The sequence below is a fragment of the Aulostomus chinensis genome, chromosome 16 (assembly GCF_037954235.1).
Source record: "Aulostomus chinensis isolate RoL2024-O1b breed Wild chromosome 16, RoL_Achi_v1.0, whole genome shotgun sequence".
NCBI classification, from domain to species: domain Eukaryota; kingdom Metazoa; phylum Chordata; class Actinopteri; order Syngnathiformes; family Aulostomidae; genus Aulostomus; species Aulostomus chinensis.
The window spans coordinates 25723061-25749820 of NC_141335.1; the positions used below are offsets into that span (position 1 = coordinate 25723061).

At 47.8% G+C, this 26760-nt stretch overlaps 1 protein-coding gene across 1 annotated transcript; it reads left to right on the forward strand.

Annotated features, from left to right (window-relative positions):
- Positions 1-243: 243 nt before the first annotated feature.
- On the forward strand, positions 244-26502 carry mlip (muscular LMNA-interacting protein). The gene is made up of 12 exons (XM_086180867.1): positions 244-416; positions 6534-6656; positions 12798-12935; positions 13294-14838; positions 15257-15328; positions 15706-15795; positions 15869-15952; positions 16054-16098; positions 17163-17207; positions 19106-19168; positions 19250-19351; positions 25237-26502. The coding sequence occupies exons 1-12, from the start codon at positions 387-389 to the stop codon at positions 25420-25422; spliced, it is 2523 nt and encodes an 840-aa protein (XP_086036993.1). The 5' UTR covers positions 244-386; the 3' UTR covers positions 25423-26502.
- Positions 26503-26760: the final 258 nt, after the last annotated feature.

A 26760-nucleotide genomic window follows, 5' to 3' on the forward strand; every position in this document is an offset into this window, starting at 1 on the left:
GGAGCTACAGTTTATTTTGGTGTCAGCAGAGGAGAAAAAAAAAGTATCTAAAACTGAGCATCAACACTGAGCAGCTAAAGTGCAACAGTCTCAGATGCAGCCAGCGACACTGCTAGCAGCTCCGGCGTGAACATTGTTCCTGGTGCCCTGCAGGCTGGCTGCTGTCTGCAAGCTATTTGTGGCTATTATGAGTCTATAAAAGGGAAGTCTGCATGGCCATTCACTCTCTTTCACATACACACACAAACACACACACGCACACACACTGACAGCTATTGAACTTCCTGCGGTGGGCTGGCAAGAGGCTGTGCTGCTTTGATCAACATGTAGGAGCAGTTCCCTGAGCTCCAGCAGCTCTGGATGGATGGAGAGAGTTTGACGCAGAAATGAAGAGTTTGAACAAAAGTCTGGGGAAGGTAAGAAGATCTGGGAGTGGAGACGGAGGATTTTCTGTTCTTTAGATGAAAAAGCTCTTGAGAAACGTTTGCTGAAGGCTGCAGTGCTATCACTAGTTCACTATCACTAGTTCACTATCACTAGTTCACTATGACTGACTTGCTATCACTAGTTCACTATCATGAATTATCACTAGTTCACTATCATGAATTATCGCTAGTTCACTTCCACTAGTTCACAATCACTAAATTGTTATCACTAGTTTAGTGTCACTAGTTCACTATCACTAACTTGTTATCACGAGTGTCACTAGTTCACAATCACTAACTCATTATCAGTTTAATGTCACTAGTTAACTATCACTAGTTCACTACCACTAGTTCACGATCACTAACTCATTATCAGTTTAATGTCACGAGTTCACTATCACTAACTCATCAGTTTAATGTCACTAGTTCACTACTACTAGTTCACTATCACTAACTCATTATCAGTTTAATGTCACTAGTTCACTACCACTAGTTCACTATCACTAACTCATTATCAGTTTAATGTCACTAGTTCACTATCACTAGTTCATTACCACTAGTTCACTATCACTAACTCATTATCCGTTTAATGTCACTAGTTCACTACCACTAGTTCACTATCACTAGTTCACTACCACTAGTTCACTATCACTAACTCATTATCAGTTTAATGTCGCTAGTTCACTACCACTAGTTCACTATCACTAACTCATCAGTTTAATGTCACTAGTTCACTACCACTAGTTCACTACCACTAGTTCACTATCACTAACTCATCAGTTTAATGTCACTAGTTCACTACCACTAGTTCACTATCACTAGTTAACTACCACTAGTTCACTATCACTAACTCATTATCAGTTTAATGTCGCTAGTTCACTACCACTAGTTCACTATCACAAACTCATTATCAGTTTAATGTCACTAGTTCACTACCACTAGTTCACTATCACTAACTCATTATCAGTTTAATGTCACTAGTTCACTATCACTAGTTCATTACCACTAGTTCACTATCACTAACTCATTATCCGTTTAATGTCACTAGTTCACTACCACTAGTTCACTATCACTAACTCATTATCAGTTTAATGTCACTAGTTCACTACCACTAGTTCACTATCACTAGTTCACTACCACTAGTTCACTATCACTAGCTCATTATCAGTTTAATGTCGCTAGTTCACTACCACTAGTTCACTATCACTAACTCATTATCAGTTTAATGTCACTAGTTCACTACCACTAGTTCACTATCACTAACTCATTATCAGTTTAATGTCACTAGTTCACTACCACTAGTTCACTATCACTAACTCATCAGTTTAATGTCACTAGTTCACTACCACTAGTTCACTATCACTAACTCATTATCAGTTTAATGTCGCTAGTTCACTACCACTAGTTCACTATCACTAACTCATTATCAGTTTAATGTCGCTAGTTCACTACCACTAGTTCACTATCACTAACTCATTATCAGTTTAATGTCACTAGTTCACTACCACTAGTTCACTATCACTAACTCATTATCAGTTTAATGTCACTAGTTCACTACCACTAGTTCACTATCACTAACTCATTATCAGTTTAATGTCACTAGTTCACTATCACTAGTTCATTACCACTAGTTCACTATCACTAACTCATTATCCGTTTAATGTCACTAGTTCACTACCACTAGTTCACTATCACTAGTTCACTATCACTAACTCATTATCAGTTTAATGTCACTAGTTCACTACCACTAGTTCACTACCACTAGTTCACTATCACTAGCTCATTATCAGTTTAATGTCGCTAGTTCACTACCACTAGTTCACTATCACTAACTCATTATCAGTTTAATGTCACTAGTTCACTACCACTAGTTCACTATCACTAACTCATTATCAGTTTAATGTCACTAGTTCACTACCACTAGTTCACTATCACTAACTCATTATCAGTTTAATGTCACTAGTTCACTACCACTAGTTCACTATCACTAACTCATTATCAGTTTAATGTCACTAGTTCACTACCACTAGTTCACGATCACTAACCCACTATCACTTTCTTCATAGTTCCACTGGTTCTGATTTCAGTTCTGTTACAGATTAACATGCAACCTCAAAGCTAAATCACATATAAAAATTTAACCGTTCCAGGAATTTGGTTGTCAGCCAACCACACAGTTAACCACCACCCCCACCCCATTGTGCCCTCCACCACCCGCTGCCTCCCACCAGCTCTCACGCTGTTTATCCTCAGACGCCACGCTGTCATTTCCTGTCAGATTAACGGCCCTGCATAGACGGGAGGATTCAAGCAAAGGCAACTCAAGAGGGTTTAGGAAAGGTTTTCTTGTTTGCATTGAATGGACATCGTAGTCCCTGACAGCGTCTGTGCCACGGAGGAACGCCGCTGTCTTCTTCTCCTGCTATTTTTGTCCTTGTATATGTGACTTGTAACCAAAACATTTCTCCATAGTGTTGCGAGAGATAACACAATGTGCCGTGCAGCCGTGTTCCTATCACAGCAGCTGGCGGTGGCTATATTTGCCTCCCTATCTCCTGTGGAGGGAGGGGCCCTGTTGGCCTGTAATTAAAGTCTTTTCTTAGTGACACGCCCAACTGTTTACGCTTCAACTGTGGCACCATGTGAACGGCTGGTCTGAACATGACAGCCACCTCAGCAGTGTGAGGAGCATCACTTGCCCTGAGTCAGTGAACAGTTGGTAATAAACAGAATAAAACCTCATCAATTGACCCAATGACGGCTGTAGAAGTCGTGTTTTCACTCCGTGACTGGTCAGGGTTTGCCAGGCTGCCCTGGAAGCCCTCAGGGAGGGTGGTCCGCTTCAGGAAATGATTTAGTGCCTTGAGACAGAGAGAGAGAGAGTGAGAGCGTTCATGAGGTGACACGGTGAACCAGCGGAGGAGGAAATGTGATCTATGAGGACGGCGTGACCTCGGCACAGGCAAGCAGTTGAGAAGGCTCCACCGGGCAAGTAGGAAACTTCAACCTTCCAAAATATAAACTGGCTCTGCTATGACTACAGAGGACATGTAAACACGCAGGTTACATGAGGATATCAACAAGTCTTCAGTTATTATTTTAGGATTTGCTGCTGATCTTCAGCTGGTTATAGAGACACTGGGACTTGCCAGTGGAAGTGCCAGCAGGTGTCAGTCACAGCGGCTGCAGCGGCGCATGTGAGGCGCCAGGAGCTGACCCGGGACGCTGGTGTCCTTCTCCAGTTTGCACTGGCGGGTTTCTTGGTCTGGGAGGCTTCTGCATCTCGGCGTTGATGTTGATTGGGGTTCTGATCTGAAACGCCTGCGAGCTTCCATCGGGGGTGAAGGCTCTAATTCTTAGGCTGTGCAGAAACTTTCATCTGCAGACTTTAGACACGGTTGCATCAGACTTGCGAGTGCGTGGCTCTTTGTTCTCCTCTTTGATGTGCACATGCAAGCAGCAGCTCCGTAGAAGAGTTGATTTTCTTAATTTAGTTACTGGCAGGTGAGAACAAAAGATCCTGTTTTGTTTAATCTTCTTGATTCCTCCAGTTGTGAAGTTGCTTCATCTCACTGTGGAACATTGACATGAGAAAAACTGATATTAGCATATTTGATTTATATTTTATTTCAGTATGCAGTCATATAACATCGAGGTACCTGGCTGGAAATACTTGCATGCATTTATTGCGTGTAACATGCCGACCTGTGCGAGCAGCGACCATCATCTGACTGACACTCGAGCTGAACTCACCGGATTCATCGGGCTGAGGCGCGGCGATGTTTGCTCTTCTCTAATACACCTGATGAATTAAACAGTAAATGTACCTCTGAACGCAGTGATGGAGTTTCACCATCACGCCATCACATCCCTGCTGTTATAATTACCTCTGCCTGGACATGGTGAGACAGGAAGTAGAGGGCCACTCTCCCAGGAAGTGTGACACCATCCACCTGTTGAGCAGTTCACAATCTTTAAAAGTAGATGGCGATGATGCAGCTGCACGCGGCGCTGCTGCAGCGAGGCTGCGGGATCTGACGCTCTATGAGTGGATGGTCCAGGAAGGATGAGATGTCGATGCCACGTAGCAGGAGAGCTGAACACAAAGGAATTCTACTGTTCAATCCCACGCTGCCTTTGTACAAAGTTGTTCTGGGGAGCAAACAGCGTCGTTACCTTGAGTCACACAAAATACAAAATGAAGACCGAAGTGTTTGTGTTGAGGAAGCCCCGAGGAGAAGAAATCCGTGACTGAGCGCAGACGTGGTGTCCTGATGCTGCTGTGTGTCACCAGAGACGAAGCACACAAATTCTCATATGCGTTCACGTCAGCGAGCAGGGACGCGGCGTCTAATTGTGACAGTTTCAAGTATCTGCCACAACGACCTCATTTGACGAGTGAAGGAAATCACGGTGGCCTGAACCTCCCGCCTGCCCTTTCACTGATAACTCGGCAGCGCAGCTGAGAGAGGACGGTGATTAGGGAGCAGCAGAAGTGCCTCTGAAGAGTGAGTGTGTGCTTTGATTGCAGCAGGAGGAATAAATGGGAAGCACAATCCCAGGAACTGCCAGTGGCGGCCTGTCGCCTCCTCAGCAGAGCGGAGCCTTTGCAGCATAAAAGGAGCGGCGAGACGTCTGCAGCCCAGTTTCCTCCAGCGCAGGGCTTTTAGTCTCTGCTGTGAGTGACAGCTGTCAGGTGGATCAACGCACCTCACCAGCGCATGCCAAAAAAAACAACCCACACACATTCATACGACTTCATGATTTCAAACTTGTGAAGTATTTTCCTGCAGAGAGATGCTGCCACCGCCGAGGAAATCCACCAATTATCACTGTCAGCGTGGAGGCAGCGCCGCCCCACTGAGGCTGCCATGGCCCGGGGGGGTGGGGGGTTAAATTCAACTGACGCTTGGAGCTCTTTATTATGACTACACTAAAAATGTGCGGTATTTTATCAGATCATTATATTGCTTCCATGTAGTTAGAATTTTTGAAGCAGGACTTCGCTTCACTGGTGTGTCTTGAACCCGGAGGCATTTCCTCCCTCCTGCATCACTTCTGTGTGACTCCAGACTGCAGAAGGAGCCAGCCACGTATCTTTAGCCTGACGCTAACCGCGAGTGACAAAATCAATGCTGATGACCAACTTCAGTTTAGGCTCTCTCCAGGTCACCGTCCAGATCGTAATCCACGTCTGCTTCACTCAACTGCATGCAGTTCCACTTGGATTTGGGCTAAAATATTAACTAACTAGAGCTCTTACAGCTGTGTCACCATGGCAACCTCTAACTACTGCTGAAGCCTCCCAGCTGATTCCGATCAGCTAATTATGCTGCTCCTCAAATGTCTGAGATGTTTGTCAGACGTTTGACCAAATGTTTTTCCTCGACTAGTTTATCTTCCCAGTTGCATGCCGATGTCCTCTGGGAATCAGAAACAGAAACTTCCCTCCTCTCGCTGGTATTTGGTGACTACAAGTAGAAAACTGTGAGATGCAGGACTGAGACATCCAGGTTGTTTCTTCTGGGCTTCTGATGTCACTCACAACTCGCCGGCGAGCAACAGCGCCCACACCAGCGATACTAGCGAGTTCCTGGAGAGGTTTTTCCAAAATAGCTGGAAAAACAGGAGAATTCCCACAGTGAAAAATGCAGTTGGATCAATACAGTAAAGTTATTTATGCAATTATCAGTAAATATTTGAGTGGAACAGACTTTCAACGTGTTCCTCACAGCACACGAGAAGCAGACAAGAACGTTAGCAGTTAATTGGAACTCATTACTGCTCACTGAGCCTGGGCGTGTTGAAGATTTGCACTGAAGGGTGCTAAATTGCTTGGTGTGTGTGTGTGTGTGTGTGTGTGTGTGTGTGTGTAATGACAGTTCATTAGTGGTGTTTAGTTACAAGATGCCACTCAGTGGCGTCCCGGCTGTGAGGAGGTGACGTGTTGAGAGTGAGTGAAGGGTTTTTTAAGGAAGGTTTCTAAACTTGCCGTCAAGCAGATTTCTAGAAGAGAAGTTGTTTGCTCTCTTGAAGCCAAATGACTGAGACGACGTCACTGAGGTCCTCTAACATGGACCGTTTGTTCCTCTCCTCTTTGATTGGCAGGTCTCAAGAGGAGTGCCGACGATCTCTGGCTTCACCTTCGTGCCGGCGGTGCAGAAGTTACCGATTAAAGGTGTTTTTACCGAAGAGGTGAGATCTGGAGCTCTGACAGGGAAACAGCGGCAGGTACAGCATTGAAACCTTCATCTGACTAGCGTGTGTGTGTGTGTGTGTGAGAGAGAGAGAGAGAGAGAGAGAGAGGCTGAACACTATCAAACCTTCCTGTGAGTAGAGAACCTTCACTTGCTTGCTAGCAATGGAAGTAAAACACAGTTGGACTCATCTGGTTCTCCTGACTCGTGATGGACACCCTTCCATTGTCCATCGTCCCACCAGAGGACAGAAACCTGTCTCTCCTGTTTCTGCTGCTGTAACAGTGCCCATTTTCCCCACTGAGGGATGAACAAAGGTTCATCTCATCTTATTGGAGAGCTGAGAGCTATGCTAGTTAGCTTAGCACAACCAATGTCAGTGGATGGGAAGTGTTAGCATACAGTAACTCCCTCAAAGGTCATCACATGCACTTTCCTCCTACACACTCTTTACCTGCATAACAACAGTTGGGTGATGAGGAGACACCAAGGGCCCAATGCCAGTGGCGCCAGGCGTTGTGGATGGCGCCACGTGTGCGCCGTGCGTTTTCAGCCGTTAAAACCAAACGTTTAATTCAGGAAAAGCGACAGGTGCTACTCATGATGAATACGTCAGAGGATGAGGAGGTTCACGGCTGGACACGCCAACTTCCTGAACCTGGTGACTTGGTCGCTTCGTGCAAACTTTTTTTTTTAGCTTCATTTTGCGTTTTACTGTGTTGCTTTATATCGTTGTGAGATGTGGGAGGCTTGCTGTTCGAGTCTGCGATGGCTGCAGATGAAAACTAGCCTCCTGGCTAACTCTGAATACATCTATTTGGTCACTTCTGACAGAGGTATGCTAGCACATCCCACCTGCTACCATTTATTGTGTTAAGCTAACATGCAGTCAGCTGGTGTGTGTCTCTTGCTCCCAAACGCACCTCAGGGAACTAACAGACATTTATTTGTGATATTTATCTGTGTTTGTAGTGAACAGACGTGGTTATAGCTTGCTGTTAGCGTAGCTACACAGCTGAGTAATAAAGCCTAACAGCATCTCTGTCTAGAGCGCTGCTCACTGGCAATCACGAGGTGTGAAGTCTAAAGGGAATAAACATCAATATTTGCTAATAGGATTCGACACATTGCAGTGATTCAATGTATTCCAACCAGCACACGTCAATAGAACCCGTTTGAAGGCGTGTTTGCGCATCCTCCTCCAGCCTGTTCCTGAACAGCGTCGAGGATCCACAGGTCAGCAAAGCTTCTTGTCCGTGTGTTCCAGGCTCAGTCACACGGGCCTCTGATCCCGCTCACCCGTCTTAGCGAGGGGGCAGAACGAATCGCGTTTCAAACAAAGAACGAGGTAACAAACAAAAGTGGGAGCTGATCTGGATTAGAACTTCATCAGAACTGTGTGTCAACCTTGGCAGCAGTTTACTACCCTGACAGAAGCTCAAGAACTTTCAGTAGAACTCTCCGACTGCACCCTTACACCTGGGGCTGCAACGTCAGTTTGTGTCTGTTGCTTTAAGCGTTGATTTAATTGCCTTTGCCTCACCTGTAATTAATTAACCTGATAAAGAGGCCACACCCCCCACCTGAAACCAGCTGGAGACACATTCAGCTGAAGCTCGTTGGTAATTAAATCTCATCAGAAGAGAACGATTGTGTGTGTCTGTGTCTGTGTCTCGGGTCTGTAGCGGTTTCAGGGTTCTGTGAGAGAGAAAACTCTCTCACACTGCTGCCACGTTCATCTGCACCAGAGAGGGCAGCGCCGTGTCCACGGACAGGAGGTTACCTCAGGTCATCTGTCCCGGAAACCTCCGGTAAATTATTTCCGGAGCGGCAGGGATGACGCTTGAACGTCTTGTCTTACCTGGCCGTTTCTCTCGGATGGTGATTGACTGGATGTTCGTTATCTTTAATGACGCGTTCATCCACCTGCCCTTGACCCCCCTCCCCTCGCGCCAGCGGGATCTAAAGGTCAGACTCTCCCACACGTCACGTCTCACCTGTGACACCAGACTCTGCCCTCGCCACCCTCACGAGGGAGGGCAGAATCTGGAGGGGATTCATTCTCAAGGTGTCTGATCTCAGGTGTGTACAGCAGCTACTTAGTGACTGGCACGGTACAAAAGCTCATCCAGACTGGAAGCCGGCCCCCCCGCTGGTGAGAGCTGAACGGGTTAATGTTCCATTAGATCTTCATTCAGAGTCGCAGCAGCATCGCAGCTCCTGGCGCCGCTGGTTAGTCTGTACTCATCAGCTTCCTGGCTGACTTCAAAGCTCCTCTCACTGGGGAGGGAGTGTGTGTGTGTGTGTGTGTGTGTGTGTGTGCTGCTGCTGACACCCAGGGGAGCGTTCCTCTTATTAACTGCAAATCTAAGAGTGCATGAGCTGCAGCAGGCTGAGCAACCTCGCACATCCACACACACGCAGGCCTTAGCCGCTGGGAGCGGCCCGTGTCACTGCCCATATCTCGCTGCCGCCGCCGCAGCATCTTCTTATCTGATCTATTTGCACTTTGTTAGCTGCTCTCCCATCGACGGCCAGGAGACCGCCGCCCCGTTGCTTAGTTGATGTGGGGCTGTTAATATTTCTGCTGTCATCATGCCGGTATCATCATGCTGCAGCTGGGAGAGTTCATGTGCCTCAGCAGCAAAGTGCAGGGTTTGGACTGGTTATTATTGGTGGAAGATGAGAAGTTAACAAAGTTAAATGTGATCCGTACCGACTGCTAGCATTAGCGTCTCACGCTGAGGTGAGCAGAGCCGCCGTGAGACCAGTAAGGAGCAGGAAGACGTCTCAACTTCCAGCTCTTTGTCAGAGTCACTAATCTCACTTCAAGCACGTTCTGATAGCTGCACTCTAATTCTCCAGTTTTTAGATCCATCCTGCTTCCACCACTCAGGTTGCAGTTAAGGGTGGTGGGGGTGGAGCCTATCCCAGCAGCCTTCACCCTGGACAGGTCACCAGTCCATGGCAGGGCCAACACATAGAGACAGACAACCAGTGGCTCTCCCAGCCACGCCTACGGTCAATTTAGAGTCTGGATTAACCTGGTCCCTCTTGATGTCTTTGGACTGTGGAGGAAGCTGGAGTACCAGAGAGAACCCAGCAGGAACAGGGAGAACATGGAGACTCACACAGAAAGACCCCGTGCTGCAGCCGGGGCTCCACCCACAACCTTCTTGATGGGGGCCACAGGGAGGACCACTGCTCCACCGTGCAGCCTTTTCTTATTCATCAAATTGCAGTTTTTGCAAGTTCAAGCAATTTTATTGCATAAAGCTGCATTAATATCCCACATGTTCCATCGCATTTTTTAGGAAAATGTGCCGCACAACCAAGGATTTTTGCCTGCAACAATCACAAAAAAAAACTGCATTTTTCTGGAAGGATGGTTAAGTTGTTGCAAACATGCTAAGAACCGCTGGCTAACGAGAGAAACACGTCACTATTGACGTATTGGATGAGGGCGGCGTGGTTCAGGGGTAGAGTGGCTGTCTAGCAACCGAAGGGTCGCTGGTTCGATCCTCGACCCTGGTGACCTTGAGCAAGACACTGAACCCATAATTGCTCCTGAAGAGTAGGTTGGCACCTTGCATGGCAGCTCCACCATCAGTGAGTGTGAGTGTGTGAGTGAGACGACGCTGTGAAGCACTTTGAGTGCCGCTTAGGGAGAAAACCGCTGTAAAAATTGAGTCCATTTACCGTTTTACTATTGAAGTCTGAAAAGGAAAGTTGACATTGGTGGAACGGATTCAGAAGAACTGAGAGACTCCATTCATCCTAGAAGAGTAAACACTTGTGCGCCGTTGCTGTGGATGATGTCATCACCTCAGTGAAGCCGGGCCGCTAGCTGCCACACGGACGCGCTGCAGGAGGATTTCACACCAGACGCTCATGTGGGCTGTTCAGGAAACACAATGTTAAGAATTTTGCTCAGGATTTTTGAAAATAAAATCTTTCCAGCACAGAATTGATGTGTTTTTGCAGAAAAGTCACGAAATAAATCAATTAGATTATCAAAATAACCTTGGGGGGGGGGGTGTCATTGCTAGGGGGCCAGTTTTTAGTTTTCAGCTTTGTTGAGGGAAAGTGTATTAAATTATTCAATCAAACTGATCAGAATCAATTAGAACAGATGTGTGTGTGTGTGTGATGAACTAAAGTTAAACACTTTAATTCACTGATTCACTATAATTCACTGTGTATTTTGAAATATCTTGGCAGCTTTAATCTGTGGTACATTCTGTGGTTAAGAGGATATCGAAGACGCATCACTTGTTTCATATAGACAAAGTCATTGCAACCCACTTTGCATTTAATATAAGTTTTAAATAGAACAGCTTTGACACCCAGAAGGTGATGGTATAACTGACATAAGCCGCCATTTGTGTCAGTTACATAGCCGGGAATGAAACGTCATTTTGACAGCCTTTCATTTGTCAGATTCCTGCGTGTATCAGGCTTCGCGTGAACGACAGCACAGATAGAAGGTTTAGAAAAGTGAAGATTATAAGATGGTGTCAGGTGTATTTTTAGGATCATAATTCTACGGCGCAGAGATCCTTTGAGTGTGATGTCTGTCACAGGCAGTCTCTAGCTTGTGCTCCTTTAAGCAAGATAGCTGGATAGTTAGCTAAATGGTTAGCTAGCTGGAGAGTTTGATCGATGTTAGATAGCTTGATAGTTAGATTGACAGTCAGAGCTGGATAGTTAGCTAAATGGTTAGCTAGCTGGGTAGTTGGCAAGCTGGATAGTTAGATAGCTGGATAGTTAGCTATATAGTTAGATAGATAGATGTTAGATAGGTGGATAGTTAAATACATGTTAGATAGATAGATATTGGAAAGGAAGCTGGATAGTTAGCTAGATAGATAGTTAGCTAGCTGGGTAGTTAGATAAATGGCTACATAGCTGGATAGTTAGACGGTAGATTGATAGCTGGATAGATAGGTAGGTGGCTAGGTAATTTGATAGCTGGTTAGCTAGATAGACAGTTTAATAGCTTGATCGTTTGCTAGCTTGACAGTCATAGCTGGTTAGATACAAAGTTAAGTAGTTAGCTTGACGATAATTAGATGGTTAGATAGTTTGCTAGCTAGATAGTTCCCTGTTGGTTTGCTAGATAGTTAGTTTGCCTGCAAGCAAGCTAACATTTGTGCGAGCTTTACCTAGTTGTGTATTTTATGTTTTCGCACTTGTATTCCCCATGAAACTATTGGTCATAAGTCATTGTGAAATTTTTTGTTTTTTAGGTATCTTTAGTGGTTTTATACTTTTGAGGAAGGCAAACATGTCATCAAGAAACAAAGAAGCAACTTTTGTCAGTGGGAGAACATGGAGTCTCTCCCAAAACTGAATGAATAAAAGAGGGAGCAGGACACAACTAACAAACAAAAACAAAAGGAAAATGTTGATAGTTGGGGCCACAGTGGTGGAGTGAGTGTCTGGTGGCCCCTGGCCTTCCTCTGCTCCTTCTGTTCTCATGTAACTAAAGAAAAGGGCCAGATTGGTACAGTTTTATAAGTTTGTCTGGTAGGCAATCTTCTACTGAGGAGTTGCATAGAAGCAACTAGAACCATCACCCCGCAGAACTGTTTTCTTTCACCTTTTTACTTGGACAGTATTCTGTAGCCCTGATGTAACCTGGAGCTCCTTGAGTTGGTTAAAACTGACTTGTATAATGGGACAAAGTCCTCTTTGGTAGAAAAACCTTGACTAAAAACATACATTTGCGGTCCCCAAGCCAAGAGGATTATAATGGAACGGAGAAGAGAGAGCGGTTCTAGTTTTCTGCAGCTGATGGTCTGAAATACCCTTTTTTTTCTAGAAAGCAACAACAACAACAAATGTTTTAATGGATTTAATGGATTTTGTAATGGACTAAATGATGCAAGGTGTGTGTATCAGTGTGTTACTGGTCCCTGAACAACACACAGTTGCTGCATACTTGCGTCTCACTCATAACTTCAAGGTTGAGTGCGTCCACAGAGCTCGCCAGTCACACGCGGGGTTGTGGAACAGCACCGTCTGCGTCACGTGTGTGTGTGTGTGCATGTGAATTATATGTGTGGGGCATGTGGTGAAACCCATGCAGCACAGCTCCCAGGACTCCCCGGGGTTTTCTCAGGTTTCACTTGCTCAGTTCCCTCTAAACATTCGCTTCATTTCCCTCTGTCAGAACTTTGCTGCGTCCCATGAGAACTCAGCCGAGGAGACCATGGCAGACGGGGACGTTTTAAGGGCTGAGATCATCTTTATCAAGGACTCGCTGGAGGGAGGAGCAGGAAACGCCGCCCCAGCGGGGACGACTTTTGAAGTAAGCACAACAGCATTGTTACTGATATTTTAAATGATAGACTCAGGATGTGACACACAGGCGCGTCGGTAGTTTTACACTCGATGTACTCACCCCTACGTCGATCACCTTGGGAGATCTATGAAAGGTTGTAAAAAAAATGGATAAATGAAAAAGGTCAAAACTTGTCATAATCTCTGCTTCATAATGGGTTTAAGGAATGTCACGCTGCAGTTTCACTGAAATACCTTCTGTAGAAATCAATTTTAAGAGGCAACTTTTTCTTTTGAGGGTTTCAAGGAGTTATTTAGTAAATGTGTGAATTTAATGATGAAGCACTGACAAGCGAATGAAAAGAGAAACTTGCTGTTGTTTGCAGTTGAAGGCTGCGCTGGATCACACGAGCCTCCCTCAGACCTCTGCTCCAGTTGGTGGTCAGTCTGAAAATACACCCCGACATGAGGCCCCCGGGACGGCCGCTATGGAAACCACTGCTAATAAACACAGGGGCATTTCCCAGCAGCGGTGTCACCATCCCGCTGGACGCGCTGAGGTTAGCTCGGGTTTCTTTGCTAATAAGGTGTCTGATACAGAGGAGCGAGCGAGCCCCACGGACGTGTTCCCCACGCCGGGCTCCTCGAGAGAGTCCATCCTCTCAGACGGCTCGGACAAAGAGAAGAGCTGGTCGGCTGTGCGGACCTCTGCTATCACCTCCCCTGACTCCCTCAGCCGCACTGTCTCCCCCTGCTCCTCTGTCCTCTCTGGCATCTTCTCCCCTGCTGTGGTCCAGATCAAACGGCACTTTCTCGCTCCAGGCTCTAGTCTGGTTCACATCCCTCAAACCTCTTTCTCTTCCTGTGAGAGCCTGACGTCTCCTGTCTGCCCTCAATCCCCTCCTCCCCGGCACCGACCTCCCCTGACCCGACTCTCCCTCCTGACAGCCATCCTGAGAAAAGGCCGCCTTCCTGTTCTGTCCTCCGCCCTGCAGAGGCCCTACACCCCCTGCTGGCCTGTTAACCCCGTGACCTTGTCGTTCTGTAACGCCTGCTCAGCGGCCTCCAGCGTGGCCTCTATCCCCCTGGAGCTCTCCTCCATGTTCTCCTCATCAGCGTCCATAGATAGTCAGCACCACGCTCACAGGGAGCCCGCTAGATGCGTCACCGCTCCTGCTCCTGTGCAGCCGCATGAGTCCAGCAGAACGTGTTCTGCTACGGCCGAAAGATGCTCCGAGCAGATCCGCTCAAGGAGCGCCCCCAGATGGGAGCAGGTCTCCTCGCCCCGGCCGCGGGGGGGGAACCTGCCGCAAGCTCCAATATTTTACTCAAAATTCAAATCAGTTTCTCCTCCTGACTGTGAGCAAATATTAGACTGTGTGACTTCCACAAAACTCCATCACAATAAATCAGTTTCTGAGTCTCCTGAGCTGAAGCGCAGCAGCGCTCACATGGACATGAAAGGCCGAGTAGATAATGACCTCAAGAAACTCATCTCGCCACCCCGTGAGCCCAACGCCACGCAAGACACCCCAGAGCCCCGCAAGAGCCTGCTGCCAAATTCCTCTCTGTCAAAGCTTCACTGGCTGTCTGAGCAACTGAGATCCCCTCCCCGCTTCCTCCCCCAGCTTCACCCTTCGCCGTCCCCTGCTGCCGCTGCATCACCTTTACAAAACACTGCCGGGAGATGTGAGTCAGCGAAGGGTGACACGCCGTCACACGGTTTTCACGGTCTGTCTGCCTCCCGCTACACACCCATCGTCTTTCCCGGATGGCCGTCCCCCACCAGCACTCCCACGCCTACGGCCTCTCCTGCACCACTTGGCAGGGACTTCACCCCGTCCCCCTCTCACTCCTGGCGCTCCACGCCCTCGCCCAGGCCGGGGAGTGGAATATCAGACTGCAGTGGCAGGGAGGGTAAAAAAAGAAAGGTAGCCACGCTGCTCGCATGACGTGTTCAACCTGAGGATATTTATCTGCCGTGTTCCCGTCTGTGACATGCTGTTCTCACCCCGGCGAGGCGGGTTAAGACAGAGGTCACTCACTTGATGTCCTGGTATCAAGTGAGTGACCTCTGTGTGAGGCTGTTAATAGATTTCTGTTTATCTCTTCGCTGTTGCCAGATCATTCATGCTGTAACTCTTGTTTCTGAGGAGATGACGGGACTGAGAGTAGCTAACGTCCCAGAGGAGATCGTTGTAGGTCTGGGGCAGAAGCCAGGGAGGTCAAACTCCCCTCCAGACAAGGACTCGATCCAGTTCTCACCCGGTGTTTTTAGTGAAATGCAGAAATGTTACTTGTAAATCAAAGTCCATTCACTCTCTCTTCTTCTTTCTATGAAAACTGCAGCCTCACAAGATTAAGATGAGCTACAAATCGATCGCAGCGATTCCTACGAACACGCTTCTGTTGGATCAGCAGGTAAATGAAATCATTTGAATTTAAATCCCACTAATGAATCTTGTTATTCTGCTTAACACTCAGCCCACTTATGCCCGAGCAAGACTCTGATGAAGTGCAGTGAACACTGAGACTGGAGGATCGTGTGACAGATTCAAAACCATGAGTCTTCGTTCTTCAATCATCGGTTTTTGTGTAGCGGCGCTTGGTTCTGTTCACCGAGGGGGGACAGGCTGAGCCGTGTGTTGGTGTGTAAGCAGGTTGTCTTAGAAACAAAGGAAGGACTTTGATGAACTGAGGTAGAAAGGTGTGTGTGTGTGTGTGTGTGTTCCGCCGCCTGTCAGGCTGGTGTATTATCACCTGGCCGGCAGCTGAAGCAGTCCTCTCCACCTCTGCAGGTGATAGACGAGCAGGTGGAGAGGGACGACACCACGTGCGACCCCCCGGGCAGAGGTGCGGGCATCGGGGACACAGACACTCACGCTGAGGTAGCGCCGCACACGCCGCTGTTGCTCGGCACACAATCGACAGGTAACATCAATCAGGCTGTGTTTTCTCCAGATGTGCTCACCTGCTCAGCTCCGCCAGCAGTCCGAGGAACTTTACGCAACTATTGACGAGATATTGGCAAATTCCCTCCCAGCTGTGAGTGCGCCTCCCCCTGTCAGTCATCAGTTCATGCGTCATTTGATGAAAGCACCTGGGTTTCATGATTAACCTACACCTTCTTTTCTGCAACGTTTTAGAGCCAAACATCCTCCAGGACACCTGCTACTGATGCAGGTCTGCAGGTAAAGTCGGACAGTTAAAAAACTACAAATGCAGTCGCGCTGCTTCCTGTCACTCACCAAGATGGTCTCAGGTCATCCTGCCCCCGCATGACTATGACTGCAGTGAGATAATCACTTCACCTGTCAGCAGTCTTAATGAAAGGGTTCCAGAGATACTGGACGTGACCTTTGACCTCTAAAATAGTTTCATTCCCATGTCCCGGTGGAACTTTGCCCTAAAGGTGAAGAAATTCTGCTCAGGGATTGGTCCGTGAGGGAGCGAGTCGAGGTGGTTCAGCATTTAGTCAGGATGTCAGGCGCCTCCTTGGGAAGGAGTTCAGACAGGTCCAGCTGGGAGGAGACAGACCCAGGTCCAGGACCAGGACCAGGACCAGGACCAGCTCACTTCTCCCTCACCCTCAGAAATGTTCTCTTGTCCCTCAGTGAGTCTCTCTGACTCGTCCCAGTAGCTTGCAGGGTTTACGGAGTTAAAATGAGTTTACGACTGAAGTTCTGTATTAAAATGACCAAATGAAAACAGGAAGTGTGGAGCAGTGACGGGCTCTGGGGCCGAGACAGAAGCAGGAAGTGAGATAAAAGTGAATCTGGATTGTTTAATCATCAGCAGAGGAAAGAAGAGATGTCTCTGATCAAAGGAGAAAACGTGTGTGTGTGTGCATGTGCGTCTGTGCATGTGTGTGTGTGTGTGTGCGCCTGCTGGTTAGGGCGTGTACCATCCATGGGCTGAGTTTGATACCTGTCCAGGATCCAGGGAGGACGGATGAGTCAGCACTGCTACCTGAGAAGAATGAAGATCAAAACTCAGAGAAGCAAATATGTCGCTTGTTGTTGTTTGCCAAACTTTTCTGATCATCGGTTCTTTTTTATTCTCCATTCATCGTCTCAGCGAGTCCTCCAGGATTCTCTTCATCTTCCCGCAGCAGATTGCTTTGCAAGTGTGATTGCCGCGTCGTTGAGGCGGTGCTGCGCTGGGTTCTGATGAAAGTCTGCGTGTCCTGTCAGATGAGGCCTCGCTCTGTTTTTCCTCTTCACCTTTTTCTTCACTTCTTGTTCATTTCTTGCAGAACAACTCATCATTTCCTAAATCCCTGGGACGTGAAACCAAATATGTGAGTATGAGTCGTCTAGTTTTGTCTCTTAAATAAGATCCTCCATTTTTCTTTGCAGCCCTCCAGGAGCCGAGCGCCGACCCGTCGCTGAGAACGTCTCTGAATATTTGCGTCCCACATTGACTTTACAAAAGTGTTTGATTAAGGCTGCGAGCTCCAGAAGGCCTGCAAACCTCTGAGAAGTCCGTTTATGAAACTCGCAGAGTTGATTCAGGTCACCAGACCTGAGGTGCAAATGCAGAACAAAAGCCCAAGAAACGCTGACCTCTCTGTTCCTCTGAGACGAAACGTAAAGCGGGAGCAGCTTGAGGAGTTAGAAGTCAGCTTTATTACAGCAAAGAGCCCACGTTGGACCTTCCTCCTGTGTTCAGTCGCACCTCCCTTCCTCGACTATTTTCGGTCAAAATGGCCGGTGTGTTTTGCGCGGTGACATCTCTGGAAGCCCTCATCCAGCGTTGATGGTTGACGTCTGGTTTGACCAGTCAGAGCAAGTAGAATCCAGGGGTGGCAGACAGAAAGACACGGGGGAATTTCAGGTTAGGGTTTTGCAGTGAGTTCAAAGACAGTGTTTACTGTACGTTACTGTACTTTCTGGAAGTGCTTGCCATGCAGTCTGTGTCCACTGAGAGGGAAATGCTTTCGCGTTTCATTTCTGAGACATCCTCCTGTCTCTCTGGTCCAAGCGTGAGGTCCAGAGCCTCTCTGACAGAAAATCGCCTCTTCAGTCGCCTTCTCTTTGTGTCCGTGAGTCAAATGAGACCAAGGCGCACGCAGAGAGACAGAAAGGGAGGGGCATTCAGGGCCAGAAAGTGAGAGGTTTTTCTGTCTCCAGGGGGACAGAGCCTGAACCTGCGAGGAGATCTGATACATCGTATCACCGCGCGGGAGGAAGTGAGAGGTTCCGAAACGTAGAGTTAATTGTTTTGTCTGGAAGGTGTGAGGGGACGTGTGTGTGTGTGTGTGTGTGTGTGTGTGTGTGTGTGTGTGTGTGTGTGTAGATGTTCTCCATCTGCAGGATCGAACTCTCGTACCCGTTCATGTCCTATGGTGGTCAATTCAGACCAAAAACATCAGAATCAGGTGGTGGCGGGGGGGGGGGGGGCAATAGGTCTGGAGGAAATTAGATGAAAAACACAATATTTGAGATTTATCACTGCAAACGAGGTCGACCCATCTGGCACTGCATCAGGCACATAAATGACTTGGCGTGAGAATGACGGTTCTTCTCTCTGTCTTCCAACAAACTCTTCTTCCTGCCTTCCTGTGCGTGGATTAAAGCGAACGGCACGGATCAGTCGTCCCCAGCTGGAAATACGAGCCGATATTACTGACGATGTCGCTCAACTGTAGAAACGGGAAAATTCAGAAGGAATCAGCTGCATGTGTGACGGATGAGCAGCTTCCAGTATCCAGATGCTCCCTGGCAGAGGCGGTCAAGTCCGTCACTCTGTTTTTCCACATTTGCAGCAGAGATTAAAGCTTCTCCTCGCTGATTTATTCCTCCGCTGGCACTAAAACTGTCCTCCACACAAGTGTCTGGTGAATCGGCGTGAAGGCTGCAGCACAGCAGCTTCTCTGTGAACGGAGAATCCCAGTGACATAAACATGTAAGGTTTGTCCCCAAAACTGAGACAACGTGAAAAATTTAAGAATTCATCATCGTGGAAGCTTCTGCTGGGACTCGTTGGAATCGGAGGATCCGTTTGAAGGCGCCGGCCTGATGAATAGACGTCATGTGATCGAGACAAATTAAGAATTTATTCTTTCTGAGTGTTTTTCAAATGCGTCCTGAGTCGTCGTGAGTCAAAGGTCACGATAGCCAGGTGGTGTGAAATGAATGGTGGAGGCTGGGGGTTTCATGCTGAGGGAGGCTGACCGTGTCCCTGTCTGTCATTCAGGCTTCTATATGCAGTCTGCATCCGTCTGCTGCTGGTGACAGAAAGCTGATGGACACTAAACAGGTAGACGCCCAGGTTCACCAGAGCCGTTTGAGCTCCTGCTTAATTAAAACCGTGATGATCGGACTTTTCTCCTCTGAGCAGACGAAGCCCGGGGTCATCCGCCCGATGTCGGCCAGTCCCAGACTGATGCTGGAGGATGAGAAGTACCAGCAGAAGCCCCTCAGACAGAGCGGCAACAAACAGGTGAGCTGAGTCCTCGTGATCCAACCGCTGGGACGCCGACGTCTCTCGCAGCATCAGAACACAGAAGCCCAGCAGAGAGACAAGCGGCTGCGGCACGGAGGGTGACAGCCGCCATGAAACACCCACAACTACACCCCAAACATCACGTTTGTCACACTTTCTCATGAAAGTCCAACCTTTATTTCTTCAGCACTTATTAAATATCTCTCGTTGCCCCCGAGCCGCCTCCAGAGCTTTCCATCCATCAGACCAACTTGTTTGGAGCTAAAAAACCCGACTGGCTCTGAACAGCAGCGCAGTGAGAGACGGCCGTGTGTCTGCAGCCTCCCGAGACCTTTTCAAGAACATTCGTTCCCGTCCGTCGGCTCATCCTGGCGCAGGCCTCCTGACCCGGGGGGAAAAAAACATCCTCATCCTCCCCCTTTGGTTTTGTTGTTGTGAAATCAAACAAGAAGAAGGAATGACAAGCCGTCAGTCTTCACTTTGCACCAAGTGAAAGTAAATAGGAGAGCTTGAGGGAGTTGCTTTGAGCCTCGTAACGTTGCACGTCAGGTGCCGTTGGTCCGAGGGAGTCTAGTTTGTGAGAACAAGTTACACATTTCAGTATGAAACTTTTCAAGCAAGGGGCTGAATTTGAGACCAACACCCGGGGGACCTCAGATCTTCACGGCTGACAGAATCGATGAGTGGGGGACGGCTCACCAGCCCCAGTCACGAATGTCAGGGTGGGTTTGAAATTGTGGCTGTTTAGTGGGCAGGGGACAGGTGGTGCTGTTCCACTCAGAGAAAGAGAAATGATGAAAGGGAATGAGGATCTGGTGCTGATGAACGAATGAACTGTCGAGGTGGATTCAAGAGGAACAAACACTCAGAAGCCTTTTCTCAAACCCTCTCCACCCACTCGCCATCTCTTCCCCTCGTCTGCCCATCAAGCGTCCTCCTCATTAAGTGCCGTTGCAGACGGACGGGCGAGAGTTCTGAAACCGTCTGAGGGAACATGGCTGCCGCCCTCCTGAGCGCCTAACTGGGCATCACATCTGACTCTGAGTAAATGTACCGTGTCTTCTCCTACGACAGAATTAATCAGATCGATGCGGGGGGGGGGGGGGGGGTGCCTCTCAGAGATCAGACAGTTTTACTCCCATTTGTTTATCTCAACTGGTCACTGAGCGAATCTCTCACAAGGTCGATCTGTGTTAGCAGACTTGTCATTTCCATCTCGCTCGTTTCTTGAATATATGAATGTGAAATGTTGCTGCTCCTCTCGGGGGTCAGCGCGGCGACGGCCAGACTTCCTCCCGGAACTGATTAGTCTGCCCGCACGTCCACGCCGGCGAAGGACACTCAGCGGTCTGGTCTGCCACAGCCCAGAGCTTTTTAGCTCGTCAGCCCTCCTGACACGCTAAACACTGTTTTCTGTCTGAAGGCATTACGTCCAAACAGCAGCCATCTTGTTTTGACGGGATATTTGTTTTGTTTGGTTGCACAGGGACATGCACAGTGTTGACACCCAGGAGCTGTGAGGGCAGTTCAGTGTGTGACGTCATCGCCGCCTCCCCCGGGCTCGGCCCCCACAGGGCTCGTGTTTCGCGCTCAAAAAAGCTACGACGCAAAGACGAATTAAGTGTTCAATCTACGGAAGACAAAAAGGGACACGACACAACTTTGATTAAGAATTTTTATAGAAGATTAAAAGTCAGAAATTCTGAGTCTTAAATCAAATTACAGAGAGAAAAGTCACAATTGAGAGATTTTAAAATTAGAAATCTGAGTCAGGGGTCACAACACACACACACACACACACACACAACTACACCGAGCGTCAAGTCCATCAGAAACCTTCCCTCCTCTGAATAATGATACAACACACTGGTGACACAGATTTAAACAACTACCTGCAAAGAAGGCAACTTATATTTAAGGTGTACTCCAGTGAAAGCAGCATCATGGCTGCAGCGGTTTGATTCAGCTGTGGTTTATTTTGATTGTCAGCAAGTTTTTGTAGTGAAGTGTAAGCGAGCAGCCGTAGCATGGAGCCGTTAGCATGGAGCAGCTAGCATGGAGCCCTCCTTCCATCCTCCCAGTCCTTGCAGCTCTTTGGAGAAACCTCACACATCTCAGTCGGAAGGCTGTAAACGCACAAACGTTGCGATTCCTACGAGCTTGCAGGGTCGCTTGGGCGAAGGGCGTGCAGCGTCGGGACGACTGTCAGCTGACGACACCCCGAGGTGACAGCCCTCCTGATTGAAGCCATCATGTGGTGAACATCTTTGCTTCCACTCAGGAAGCTGCAGTCGCTGCTGCAGACGCTTGGAGCCGGTGAACGATGTGAATAAACTCTCCATCTCTGGAAAGACACCTGATGAAGATTATAGTTCTGTGTATTTTATGTCCTGGAAAACAGGTTGAAATTAAGTAGTTTAAAAAGCTGCGAGTTTAATCATAAAAAGGCACTGCACTCAAGAAGTTCTCCAAGTTAAATTATAAAAACTAATTGGAGCTGTTGGAGGTCTTGAATGATGAATTCAAGAAAGAAAGTTACATTTGTGTCGGTAGAAAATGAAAACCAAACATCTCAATGATCAGCTTCTGCGTGAGGAGCAGGCGGAGGAGCGCCACATCCTCCCGGGTCCCGGGGATCTCGTCCGACAAGACGCGGACAGGAATTAACGTACAAACGCCAGAAAGGAACCTTGGAGGTGTTCTGTTGGTTTAGTCTCTGTGTCGTGAACCTGTCACTCACAATGAAACACTTGAAGACAGAACATTTCAATTAACTGCAGAGCTTTTTTGTTCCTAATTAAAACATTGGCCTTGGCTTTCTTGGAGCCATTTTAATTTTTTGTTCTTTCTCTATAATTAATTGTCTGACCTCACGCTCTCATCAATGATTCATGATGGCGCTCATTATCATTATTACATGCTTCTACTCTTCATCTGGAACTTGTGATGGTGACTCAGCTCAGCAGGGAGGGCGATGGTCATCGCCGCAGTCAAGGAGGAGTCAGACAACGAAGGCCTGAACAGCGTGCAGCTGTTTTGAAAACCTAGCGGATGCCATGTTTGTAGTCTCATGTCTCCATGTCGCTCCGCTGCAGGCGTGTACCTGCACTACGGTGAAATCACGTCAGACATCGAATGATGATTCAGGAGAAAAAGTCTCTCTTTAAATATTTCATCCCACAACTGCTGGACTCAGCTAAGGTTTAGAACCCGTCTGGATTGTGCCGTTGGCTCTGAGGTCCTCGAACGGTTCTGGCTGGTTGTGTGGCCGTGTCGACCCGCTCAACCGTCCCAGGGAGAGCAGCCTGGTCTCTGCAGCGCTGAGCGCTGTTACCCTCCATCCAAAGCTGTGCTCCATTGATAACACAAGAAACAAATACAACATATTATAATTATTTTAAATCCACTTGTTTTTACTGCTTTTATCTCCAACTGGCAGATGGAATTTAAAGCAACCCTGTTTTTTGCTCTTTTATCAAAATATTCAGTAACTAAAAGTAAAAAGTTTCTCCTGGAGAGTTTACTTTGTCCTGTCAAGGTTATATATTTATTAATATACATGTTAGCATAAATATTTATGATAGCACATTTCAGGCTCTTATATTTAGAGTAAAACTTTACTTCACTACACCACAGAATGGGGGGGGGGGTCCTCAGGACATCACCTTCACCTGGTGGAGACGAGGACTTTGCACGTGTGACCTTTGGATGTTTAGAAGAGCAAAACTGATCACCGGATGCTGAAACTCCAGGAGATTTCAATAACCAGTTAAGTCAGGCTGCTGTTGCTGGTGTGTGAGCCCAGTGGCCCCCCAGAGGAGGACGCACGCGCTGCTCCTGCTGCAGGTTTCAGATCAACTCAAAGAAAAACAACTGTCAATAGAAATATTTATGATGGAGTATGTGAGGTAGAAAGAGTCATGTTATTATCAGGCTCAGACGTGTCAGTCGGTCCACTTTCATAAAGTGAGAAAGAACAACTGGAACTGACAACGGGGGGGGGGGGGGGGCAACTCCTCCTTTGGCTTTTACATGTGTGGGAACAACCGAGGTGAGGGTGGCACGTCGAGTCTGTGGGATGAACCCAGCTGTGACCCAAACCTGTGACCCTACCTGACCTGGCGGTATCCCTCAGGTTGATATTGGATGATTGTTTTGAGTGCGCCGGTTTCCCCTCTCACTACTACAAAACTAGTTAGCCTGCTAGTAGCAACCTGCACACTAACAACGGCAAAGCTAGTCAAGGCTGGTCAAGTCTGGTCAAAGCTATACAAGTCTCGTCAAAGCTGGTCAAGGCTGGTCAAAGCTAGTCAAGTCTGGTCAAAGCTATAGAAGTCTCGTCAAAGCTGGTCAAGAGTGGTCAAGGCTAGTCAAAGCTAGTCAAGGCTGGTCAAAGCTAAACAAGGCTAGTCAAATCTATACAAGGCTAGTCAAAGCTATACAAGGCTGGTCAAAGCTAGTCAAGGCTGGTCAAAGCTATACAAGTCTCGTCAAAGCTGGTCAAGAGTGGTCAAGGCTAGTAAAGGCTGGTCAAAGCTAGTCAAGGCTAGTCAAAGCTATACAAAGCTAGTCAAGGCTGGTCAAAGCTAGTCAAGGCTAGTCAAAGCTATACAAGGCTAGTCAAAGCTATACAAGGCTAGTCAAGGCTGGTCAAAGCTAGTAAAGGCTGGTCAAAGCTAGTCAAGGCTAGTCAAAGCTATACAAGGCTGGTCAAAGCTAGTCAAGGCTGGTCAAAGCTATACAAGTCTCGTCAAAGCTGGTCAAGAGTGGTCAAGGCTAGTAAAGGCTGGTCAAGGCTGGTCAAAGCTAGTCAAGGCTAGTCAAAGCTATACAAAGCTAGTCAAGGCTGGTCAAAGCTAGTCAAGGCTAGTCAAAGCTATACAAGGCTAGTCAAAGCTATACAAGGCTAGTCAAGGCTGGTCAAAGCTAGTAAAGCCTGGTCAAAGCTAGTCAAGGCTAGTCAAAGCTATACAAGGCTAGTCAAGGCTATTCAAAGCTATACAAGGCTAGTCAAGGCTGGTCAAAGCTAGTAAAGGCTGGTCAAAGCTAGTCAAGGCTAGTCAAAGATATACAAGGCTAGTCAAGGCTAGTTGAAGCTAGTCAAGGCTATTCAAGGCTGGTCAAGTCTGCTAAGCCATTTCGCTGTATAGCTGCCAGCGGTAAAGATATAAAATGGACTTGAATGTATAAACACATTCCCAAACTTCGTCGTCTGGGTTGAAGGCGTGAACATCTCCTGCTGCAGAGCCTCTCACTGCCTGATGCTGAGGACTCTGCGTGAGTCATCAGGAACGACAGTAATTTACGCCTGGCGTTGTTTCTCTGGTGCCGGGTTGGAACACGAGCACAGAGCGATGTGGATGTGTTGTTGGCGAGACGGTCGCGGTGTGACCATGTAGGTCCTCGTTCTGAGTGACGCTTCTCAGCCTTGACCCTCCTCAGGTCTCTGGTAGTTTGGTTTGGTACTTCAGCAACTGCATGAGAGTGTTCAACAACTTAAATGAGAGCGACGGAACAGAAGCAGAGCGGCGTGCAAATCCTTGAGCAGCACTTGTGTGGTGCAGTGGCGAGCCTGCGTCGCAGGGATCGTCTGGTCCACCAAATGAACCCTATATATTTATTTATTTAGTATTTACAACCAAAGCAGAGGTGATTCAACAACTAATCCAAGAGGTAAATTGTCAATCAGGCTCAAATAAATCATGAATATTCATCCCCCAGCAGACGCGACAGCCTCGGGGAGAATTAATTCCAAGTGATTTCAGTCGTTGCTGAATTGTGTTAAAATGGGCTCAGGTCGGACCAGAACCGGCATGCTGCTGTGTTGGGTTTTCCTCAGGACCCGTGAACTCCAGGGTCACTTATGTCCCTCTTTGTTTCAGGGGGGGACTTTGAGTCTCGGAGGCACAGGAAGGAGCTGGACGCTGAGAGAGCAGAGACAGCCTGGAGGAAGATTCTTGCCCGGGGACCTGCAGATCACTGAGCCTGGAGACCAGATGGATCATCCTGGGAAAGACGCCGTCGCCACCCTCCTTCAGTGCCGCCGCACGCCGGATGGACGCGTTTGAGACTCATATCTAACCCACTGTCTGGCTCAGTCTGAAAGGCTGTTACAGAGATAAAACATGAATGAATGGCAAGTTGCTTGTAAATGATGTGAATTACAAAATGGCTATTGCCCTGTAGCCAAGCCCCGCCCACCCTAGTTATTGCTGCTGTGTCAGGTGACCAGATGCCAGTCATCCAGAATGGGACGACGCTAACGCTGAGAGCTCGTTCAACATGATTTTAAAGGATAACTAAATATTGTGTAGGAAAACCATCACAACCGTTCCGAGCAGAGAATCTTCTTCAATCCTGACAACAGTGAACTGTTCGTTCCACTTTAGCTCCTAAAGGTCGCATCGGGTTTGACGAGACCCCCACCATGAGCCAGTTCGCCTGAAGGTAGCAGCCATGCGCGGCAGCGTCCTGCACATCCACGTTGTTTTCAAGTCTGGTTGTTTCCTCGTGGAGGCTCAACTTCAGGAGCTTTAACGTCCCCTTTTAACCAGCTGTCCATGTTTGCATGGCTCATTAAAAAGTTTGTTTCTCTGATACGCTTTGTTGCTAGCGTGATGCAGGTAGAGGTGAGGGGACACGGGGGACGGCCGAGGCCGACAGCTGCTCGTCGTTCCTTGAACACCGCCTCAGCTTCAGCATGCCAGCCGACTAAACGGCTGTACACAACATTTTCTATTTGCAGATGTTGATCCGTGCCAAACAGTAAAATAAAAAGATTTTACTCACAAAGGAACTCGAAGAGCAGGTTTGCATGCAGCAGTAATAAACATTGACAAGGACTCAGTGGTTGATGTTTTCACTTTTAATGTTACAGCTGAAGAGAACGTCATTTTCTGGAAGCTGATAAATGGCAGCCGAGCCAGGCGCAGCTGACGGAGCTGTAAACTGCGACTGGCGTTTGTCTCTCGCTTGGGTTAAACATGCGGCAGAAATCAAGAGTTTATGCTGCTGAGCTTCGATGGAACAATCAGGAGAAGCCGTGACATCAGTCAACATCTCAGTCAAACTGAAACACGCTGGCGGCTAATGAATGTCACCTGAGTCCTCACCTGTCCAGACATTTCCAGTAAAATGATGCGCGTGTGCTGCAGCCTGTATCTGCTGCTGACACCCATCAACGCATTAATAAAGAAAATGACATGCAATGAGTGACGTCTGCTTGATGAGGGTAGAACTAATCAACTGGAAATGTTTCTCCAAAAGGGAGCAGGAGGCCGATCGATGGGTCGATCAGCCCCAGAACCCAGAACGTTGCCTCTCCAGGAGCCTTAACTGGGTTGTTGAGGCCAGATTCACACAGAGAGAGAAATTAATAAGCTGCCAGGAGTCTGTTTCCATGTCTG

Excerpts from the sequence above, each read along its gene's own strand:
- mlip (XM_086180867.1), top strand. The coding sequence starts at position 387 with ATGAAGAGTTTGAACAAAAGTCTGGGGAAG. Across the intron at positions 15,796-15,868 it reads ACACAGACACTCACGCTGAG|ATGTGCTCACCTGCTCAGCT; the intron begins GTAGCGCCGCAC and ends TGTTTTCTCCAG. Across the intron at positions 19,169-19,249 it reads AGCTGATGGACACTAAACAG|ACGAAGCCCGGGGTCATCCG; the intron begins GTAGACGCCCAG and ends TCCTCTGAGCAG.